This window comes from Gavialis gangeticus, unplaced genomic scaffold (genome assembly GCF_001723915.1).
Source record: "Gavialis gangeticus isolate Ggan-Ray unplaced genomic scaffold, GavGan_comp1, whole genome shotgun sequence".
NCBI classification, from domain to species: Eukaryota; Metazoa; Chordata; order Crocodylia; family Gavialidae; genus Gavialis; species Gavialis gangeticus.
Genome location: NW_017729024.1, coordinates 89,531,598 through 89,541,062, shown reverse-complemented (window position 1 = coordinate 89,541,062; position 9,465 = coordinate 89,531,598). Strand labels below are relative to the sequence as shown.

Here is a 9,465-nt window from a genome sequence, read left to right as displayed (position 1 = left end):
AAGATTGGGTTTTTGGGTTAAAAAACAAACCCGGCAAAATTTTTTTTTTTTTTTTTTTTTTTTTTTTTTTTTTTTTTTTAATATAAAGATCAGTAGCTGCCAAATGAAAGCTTATGGTAGTAAGTTCTCCACCCCCTTATGTTAGCGTAAGCCTGATTGATTGGGCAATTACATGCAGAGCCACGGTTGAGAACGTGTTTTTGGGAAAGTGAGTTAATGCAGCCGAAGACCAGTAGCACCTCTTTTCATGACTGAGAATCTTGGGCTGCGCTCAGTGTGAAGGGGAATAATAACCAGCCTCTAAGTGTTAAATAGACATGGTACCTTGTCTAAGGAAGTCCAAGGTATTTTTGTCCTATCTTTTTTAGTAGACCAGACGCTTTCTCTTGGAAGAGACTTGAGCTGTGTTTGTATATAGCATTGTTATTCTGCTGGGTCCTTTTTTAAAAGCAAACTGCTACCAGTGTGATTCAGTTAACTTAATTAAGCACACATCTTGGATTCATAAACATGCTACTACCCATACAAGTGCAATAGATGCAGTCTGACATTTTGTTCTGTGATGAGGGGCCTTAAAGAGCTTCATGTTTATTTGGGTTCTGGGTTTTGGAGGGGTAAAAATCTCTCTTTAAGTAATTATCTTAGCTATGCTAGAAACTTTGAAGGACATAATGCTTGGACCTTATTACAAAAATAAGAGAACTTGAATTTACTTACTAAAAAGGAAGAGTTTAGAATGAGAGGAGAGAGAAGATGTCATGAATAAATGAAAAGAGAACTTACAAGTTCAGAGAAGATAATGACAGATGTGAGTACAAAAGATACAGGAATTGTATCCACTCTGAGGACAGTGTTATTGCTGTTTGTGGCAATGCCTAGATGGGGTAGATGGAATCCTCACATTGAACGATAATGCCAGACAGTGGCTCATAGATTTGGAAGTTGATATCTGATACCATACAGAAGGAAAGAAGAGTTGTTTAAGACCATTCATATCTGAGTGTCTTTCAGCCTTAGAAAATACTAGGGGATCTTCTGCTTTTGCTTTGCTATGTTGACTGAGCTTCTAGCACATACCTGGGGCTCTTTGTATCCCTCTCTGGCTATCACAGGCTCCCCATGTATCATCTTCCCATCCCCCTCTCTGCTCACTATGCCAAGTCTTATCCCTTGTGTGGGGGTTCTTTATGCCTTCCCTGTGTGGGGGGCTTCTGTATGCCCTCTTTGTACATTTCTCCCAGTCAAGGAACCCCCAAACTTGCCCTCATGCCAGAGCTGTCTAAGCTCCCAATCTCTATTTCCCCTTCGTATCTGTTCTCTAGCCCCATCATTCTTCTATCAGTTGAGGAAATAAGTAATTCAGTGTGAAGTGTTACTTGCTTCAGTGGGGATGAATTTTAGGCAGTCATGTCACAGATTAGCCCCTTTCCCAAGTGCCACTCTGATCCCCTTCCCCTGCCTAATCTGCTCTGCTTTCTATTCCCATCCACATGGTCCCTGCTGCTCTGTTTTCTGCATCCTGCCCTATCTGCTGCTTTGCTGTCTGTCTTCTCCCAGTCTGCCATGTGCACCACACAGAGGCAGCTTGCACCACTTCTGGCAGCTGTGTTGCTGGTTGCCTACCTCTGCTTTACTGGGGGCATGGCTGGAGTTGAAACCAGGCATTCTTATGCCAGAAGGCATTAACAGTTACTCTGACAGACAATATTGCAGAACCACTTGAAACTGTACTAAACAGACATCTGCAGTTTCATGTGTCCCTCCTACCTTCAGTGCTCCATCTTTCCATGTATTAGGTAGCATTCTACCCACTGATACCTAGACCAGTCCTGGGAAATTTTAAATCGATCAGATATGCTATTCAGAATTTGCCAGCATTTTGTAGTCTGTAAGTTGAATGTCAGGCCTCACAAACCTAACTACATGTAATCAAACAAGGATAGTGAGAAGTTATTCCTGTAACAAAGATGACAAGTATTTCTTGCAGCAGCCTCTTGGTGCCACTCTAGTAAATTCTACAATTTCTAGTGTTAGACCACATCTTCATATTTTGCATGTTCTTCAACCATCATTCCCTCCTATTCTAGGTTCTGATGTGTCTGTCTTTTACATCTGTATCTTGGCATCTTCTCTTGTTCTCTAGTTCTCAAACTTTTCCTCGTCTTCCACTTCCAACTTCCTTTCTGCATCTTCCTACCTTGTTCTTCAGTGCTTCTCACCCCCCACCTTTCTCCAAAAAATCCTGTTTCTCAATCCAGATCAGTATACTGCTTTTTTGCTTGCAAGGTCCCAGATGCTAAAACATCCTTTCCATTTGACAGTCTTGCCTATGGATATCTCCTGTCACTCCTAGAAAACAGTCCTGCGCCACTCTATTTTACTGAAAGTTAGAGAACCCCACTTATCACCAGAAATCTTGGGACTTTAGTGCAGTTGTGGTACCCCTGTCTTATTTTAAGTTTCCTGTTTCAAAGTCCTGAACTACAATCTTATTTTTTGATTAAATCAGACTTAAAACTATGCAAGCACAACTCTTCTAAAACTCAGTACATTTTTTTTCTTGTCAGTCCTTAATTGTGTAGCACATGTATGTACTTATGTGGCATCTGTCTAACGAAAAAAAAGCCTGCCTGAAAATTAGGCTCTCTAACCAGTTTAATAGAAACTTTGTTTAATTTTTCTCCTATTATAGTATGGGCGAACACCTTTACATCTGGCAGCAAATAATGGAATTCTTGATGTTGTACGGTTCCTCTGTGTCGCTGGTGCCAATGTAGAAGCTTTCACTTCTGTAAGTATAACACATTATGTTCTTTACTTTACTTGTTTCCTACTACCATAAATAAAACAACTTAAAACTCCTGTCTCAGAGGAAAACTGTTAGCCTATTATAGTTGTAGTTTGAAACTATTGTCACTAGCCCACAAACAGATGATACCCGCCCTGATGTATTTTAAATATAAAACAAATTGAGGTGCAGTGCAACTCCCACATCATCTGCAGAACCATAAAGGAAATTTAGTTGTAGCCTATTTTTAGTACGTACAGCTGGCCATTTTTCTCAGCATGTCAAGTGCCTGTGTAAACACATTTCAAATCTTTTTTTAGATGCTTTTTTAAAAAAGCTTTGATTTTATTTTAGTGAAAATATTTCATGGCGTACATGCGTGGGTGGGTGAATGGATGAGCTAGCATGCAGGTGTACTTGCAAAGCAATTACTGCCTGTCATACTGATCTGCACTGCTGCCTCCCATTAATACTACCACCTCAAGTGGTTTTCGTTCTCAGCAATGTTTTGATATGTTCCGTTGACTGATATCCAGAGGAGTGATGAAGAACAAGTAGCTCCCCTCACATATTACAACAAATCATATCTAACAAATAAATACTACCTTGTTTACAGAAGAAATACAGCTAAATCACCCTAAATTACCGTGTGCCGTATCTGGGATATCCTGTCCAGGAAAAGCTGCACAGTCTATGTACATTAAAAATTAGTCATTGAAGAGCTATGAACTGCTAAGGAACTTTTTTCCAGTTCATTACTTGGAAATTACACTTGAGATTTCTAAAACTGAAAGAGAATTCTGTCTGTCTACAGATATAACAATTCTTTCACTAGCCAGACACACGCACATTATACATATTATGTGTAAGCTGGAGAGAAACTGGTCTGATTTATATATATTTTTGTTAATTAGAAATAAAGTGAGAGGAAAAAGGGACACCAACAACTAAATACCTCGTAATTAAAAAAAAAAAAAAAAAAAAGTCTTTTTCAGATACTAAATGGAATCCCTAAACAAGTTTTTGCTGGTTTATAATTCCTATTTTATACTTTAAATAATTCTCTCCCCCATGCCATTTTGTGAAAGAGACACCGAGAGGAAACCAACAAGCTAATACATGTGCAGAGAGCAGTGACTATACAGTAAATGCTGTCAAACATACAAAGTGTTTACTAGTCACAGACAAGCACTAATTTATTTATTTATTTATTTATAAAAAAAAATTATATATATATATAAAAAAATTGTGTGTGTCTGTGACTAGTAAACACTTTATATGTTTGACAGCATTTACTGTATAGTCACTGTCCCCTTTTTCTCCCACTTTATTTCTAATTAACAAAAATATGTATAAATCAGACCAGTTTCTCTTCAGCTTACCCCCCAAAAAAGAAAAATAAGGATATATTCAATTCAACATTTGTAATACTACCATTAAACACTATAGCAAAGGTTGTGGTGAGACAGAAGGCTTGTCTACAGGGGGAAATGCACTGACAGACTTACACAGTATAACTACCTATGTGGATGCTTTTTATTGCAGAATAAGGGTGCTTTTTTCCAGTTTAATTTATATTGCCTTGAAAGGTAGGATAGAGTGAACAGTGATAATACATTTGCCAGAAGAAGCAGGCTGGTTATACAGGAGACATGTTTGCCAGGATGCTGCATATAGGGTGAGGGAAATGGGGAGCACATGGTGTTTTAGTGAAGTTTCCAGTGTTTTGTTTTCTTGACTGGGACATTAAACTGGCAGGGGAAATCCTAAGAGTCATTCTCTCTGAAATGCTTATAGTTTGACTCTCCTCTTTCTGAGAGCAGTTTTTCAGTTCATTGGTGCTTAAACATTTTTGATAGATGTTAGAACCATTTTTTAATTTGAAATTTCAGCTGCAGAAATGTTTTTAGTGTTTTTAAGAAAATTTTATGCTTTTGGAATACACAATCAGCTTGTATATTAAAAAAGGTGCGTGCATATATGCCAGTTGACAGTTCATTGCTCCCTCATAATGATTGGTTTTCTGGACTTGTACTATGTATATTCCCCAAAGTGTTTTTAATATAACTATGTACAGATAGCCAGTTAAACTTGTAACTAACTGTTTGCACCAAAAAGAGGTAACTGCATGTAGTCTTCATGTATATGTTAAATGTATATTCATAAAATCAAGCCTTTTTTGCTTAACCACTGCTGTTTCAAAAAATTGTTCCTTTTTAAAGAATCTATAAAGATAGCTTGAGTAGGAACGCTGTTTATTGAAAACCAGTTGTGTGTGTGTGTTGGGTGGGGGGTTCAAATATATGCTGTATGGTGCAAATATAAGTGACACTTTGTACCCATAAAATAGTGTGGTTTTTCAATTTCACATTGGCTATGATAAAATGACAATCCTGTTGCGTAAGTTATGCTTGCTTCTCCCTGGATGTTCATAACCAGGAGACTCTCTCTCCTATTATTATACAGCTCTCTTTCAAAGATCATGACATTCTTCAAAGTTCCTGCTCAAAGAATTTTGAACTTTTAAGTGAAGCTACCAGAAATTAAGACAATTTATGATCACAGCTACATCTCAATTCACAAAGTTAAAGTGGATTTGTCATGCAGGGCTTTCTTTCTGATTTTCTCTATAAGAAGCTTTCTGGCTTTCTATTTTGGTGGATTTGATGAAATTGTAGTATATCTACAATTATTTATATAGCACATCTTATACCAACACATGCTTCAGAGCAGGGGTGGTCAACCCATAGTACAAGTGTCACAAGTAGCATGGGCAGCTTCTCTGTGTGGCACACAACAAATAGGGTGTGGGGGTAGGCAACACAGCAGCAGATTGTCCAAGAACAGAAAGCAGAGCAGCAGATCAGGCAGGAGAAGGGGATTAGAGTGACACTTGGAGAGGGCAGGAGGTTAATTTGTGGCATGCCTGCTTGAAAGGTTGTCTCTTCTGTTCCCCACCCCCCCCAGTGCATTGGAGAACTAAGTTATGAGCATCAAACTCCAATTACTTGAGCTGAATATGGCTTTATCACCCTATTAGAGTTGCTTACAGAAGCTTCTTCTCTAGTTACACATTTTGACAGACAGGAATTGAACCCACTAGACTGTCTTGCCAGTCAAATGGAAGACCCATAGGTAATATGGTCAGGGGAGAGAAGAAGGGATGCTGTAGAAAAGTCATGGTCAAGGAAAGGAAATGAGAAACATTGACATTGCAAAAATTTTTGGATAAAATTAAAGCTAATTATTTGCTTGAAGAAGAGGTATTGGTTTTAAATTGACTTGGTTCCTATTGTCAGGTACGATTTTGCTTTTTTGCTGCTAGTGCTACCTTACTGGTGTTGAATCTTTGGCATCTTTGTTCAAAGCTAATAGGGTTGTAGTCAAGATACCAGATTTTATAGGCAACAGAAAATGTCTCTTAAGTGGACCTTGATTTTTTGCAAGCAAGGACATTTATTTCACACTTAGGAATGACATTATCGATTGCATAAAACCCTCAGGTGCGTCTTATGACTGTGCAGACTTGGCTTTAGAAACTGAGCAGTAATAAAAACAGAGAAATCTGAAAAACAGGCTTAACTTTGCCAGCAGTTTTTATGTAAATACAGCACACCTCTTTCTGTCTACAAAAATAAAAAGGATAAAAATCATTGTAAATGAAAAATTGTTTCACCATCCAAGTACCGCGCAACACAAAGCAGTAGCATTAATGGAATCCGAAGAGTAAAGGAAGTAAGCATTTTTTGTCAGCTCATTTCATATTAGATTGCTGATCTCTGAAGCCTTGGTAATTAATTGTCAAGGGTTAAATGCTGAAAACAGTTTTTCGCCTCCTTTTTAAAGTTGTTGAAGCTTTATAAATCATAAAGCACATTATTTTGGTTCTCGAAAATCTTTGTCCAGTAACTAATTCGCTATTGTCCCTTTTTTTACCTATTCATAAACATTAATCACTTACTTTTTGTCTTAATAAATATGCTGATGTTTTGAAACATTAATATCAGGTTTAGTAGGTGATGTCTAGAAATGACCAGCATCCTATGCTTTTAATTGGATAGGAAGGATAATATTTAGAGGGGAGTCCTGGCATTGTTCTACACCTCTGAATCCAAAGCATTTTGTTACTGTAACATCAGGATACCAGTTTGCAAAAGGAATTCTCTTGAGCATTTTATCTTGTCGCTTTTGGATGATTAAACAAAATAGTAACTCCAGTTGAGGGTAATCCCTTGCTGGTTCTTTTCTAATCCACTTGCCTCTGACAGCAATTATTCTGTGGTTGCCTTGAGCAGTACTGGTCTCCTCTACACACAATTTTTCACTGCAGACAAAAGAAAAATCCTTGCAGCTAATAACTTATTTTTAACAGGATGGGAAAACAGCAGAAGATCTTGCGAGAACAGAGCAGCATGAACATGTAGCCAGTCTGCTTGCGAGGCTCAAAAAGGTAGGAACTCATGACTGACGCTTTGTATAAATGAGACTTTACTTTGTCCTGTGTCGTTTGTTTGTTTTTAAAATATTAAGGAGCTTTCTAGTCTCAGAAACTGAGAAAATGAGGCATTCACAAAATAATCAAAACTAAGTGTTGTATAAGTTCTCACTCCAGTGCTGTTGCTCTCAGTGGGTGTGTCTGCACAAGATGCTGTCACCGTAGCGACAAGCTAGGGTGATGTAGCATCGGCAGGCACTAACCGTGACGCTGCTGGTACTGCACAGTAAGGTCAGAAACGACCCATACGCCACCAGGACTGCAGTACCAGTGGGTACTGTGCAGTGGGACGCACGTGTAGATGTGCCCACTTTTATCTAATTAAGATAATAAATTTCCTCATAATGAAGTGAGATCTCTAATTCCATACAAATATTAACAAAAATTGCCAAAGATCAGACCACATGTGCCTCTTGGCCTGGAATCCTATCTCTGACAGGTGACAGCTCCAGCTGCTTCCAGGAAAGAGAAGATATTGGCAATTAAGGAATAAACTTGCCTGGAAGGGATTTTTTTCCTACATCTTCTTAGTGGTTGACTAATGTTCTGAAGTACGAGGGCATACATCTCCTCATCCAGATATTTTTACTTCACTGTCACATAATTGTAACATGTTCTCATTATTCCTGTAAGTCTTTGGTCCATTTTTAATCCTGCTAAACTAAATGATGTCTTGCGTCTTGTATTAATGAATTCAAGAGCTTATTTTAATAGAGCATAAAGTATGTTCACTTCTATGTTTGTAAAGTGAAACATTTAAGTCAGGAAACTGGCTTTTGTTGATGTATGTATTATCTTTTTTGTCCAAATCTATTTCTAATTGCCATAGTCTAATTGTGGAATAAATCCAAATTTAAACTAAAAGCTAAAAGGGAGGCATACACCCAATAGAAGGGAGGAGCCATCGCCAGGGAAGACTATACCTCGGTTGCTCGGGGATGCAGGGGGGCAGTCAGGAAGGCCAAGGCGGAGATGGAACTGGGACTAGCTTCCCGGATCAAGGACAACAAGAAGTCCTTTTTTAAATACATGAGGGCAAAAAGAAGGTACCGGGTAACGTGGGGCCTCTGCAAGACACGCTAGGAAATCTGGTCGTCACATCAGACAACAAAGCTAACCTATTTAACAGTTTCTTTGCCTCCATTTTCCTGAGCAAGGACCAGATCAGCCCCCCTGCCAGGACCCCCTCAGGCCCCAGGAGAGGCGTTTTCTGAACTGCAAATATAGGTCCTCCTCCAATAAGTAATTATCAGATTGAGAGGGACAGAAATTGGATCTGATGATACTTCTGTTGCTTTTCTCAGCTGAGACACTGCATCTGATTTGAATATCTCTTTCCTTTTAGATTTGGATATCTTTTTTTAATTGCTTTAAATTTTTTAATTGCATACACATTTGATGGGGCATACATAAACTGTGACAGCATATCCATCTTTCCTCCCTCTCCTCCCACCTTCCCAACTGGTGATAAGGGTGGAAGGAAAACCTTCCTTTTTCCCCTGCACCTTTCTGCTGTCTCTGTCCCAACATCCCTAAAGGGCCACTGTTCAAAGGCTATGCAATCCCTTGTTCAGTCTTGTGCTCAGCTGTCGGGTTTGGAGTCTTACAAGGGGGAGTTCAGATTGAAGGGAAGAGAAGAGCTAAAGAGCAGCTTTGTCTGGGATGCTCCCTGCTCCAGCTGGGACGAAGAGAAAAGGATAATTAGCAGACCCCAGGGAAGGAATGTTGGTTTCTTCTTTCGCAGCACTTACACCTCCAAAATGAATCCATTGTACTGATGGTATACCAAAAACTGAGTGGAATCAGAGCTTCTGTTAATTGGCATTGGTTCAGTCCTAGAACTGTTAACTCAAATGTTAGTATTGACTTGTAAATCCTAAATTATGTTTTAACTTTTTTAGTTTCCTTTGCTCACATAATACATGAGCAATTTGTAGTGCCAGTCCCTAGAATTTGTTTTGGTACAGCAGGAATAAAATGTAGTGTTTCATCTCCTTGGTTTTTTCCTTGTTTACCAGTTACCCCCACACTTTATAGCAGAACGACACAGTGAAATATTGATTCATCGCTTTCCGTGCTAGAAAAAGAATAATGAGAGTTATTATATTTTGATAGAAGGAGGTATTTAAGAATTTGCTTCCATAGTACTTAACATTTGTTAATATTGATCAGCAGTGTAATT

At 38.6% G+C, this 9,465-nt stretch overlaps 1 protein-coding gene across 2 annotated transcripts in view; it reads left to right on the top strand.

Annotated features, from left to right (window-relative positions):
• The window catches only part of DAPK1 (death associated protein kinase 1), a 225,402-nt gene that overhangs the window by 181,352 nt on the left and 34,585 nt on the right, over positions 1-9,465 (top strand). For both annotated transcript variants that reach the window (XM_019517361.1, XM_019517360.1), the window contains exons 17-18: positions 2,693-2,791; positions 7,161-7,238. In XM_019517361.1, the coding sequence (XP_019372906.1) occupies positions 2,693-2,791; positions 7,161-7,238 (177 nt within the window). The remainder of the gene's footprint in view (positions 1-2,692; positions 2,792-7,160; positions 7,239-9,465) is intronic.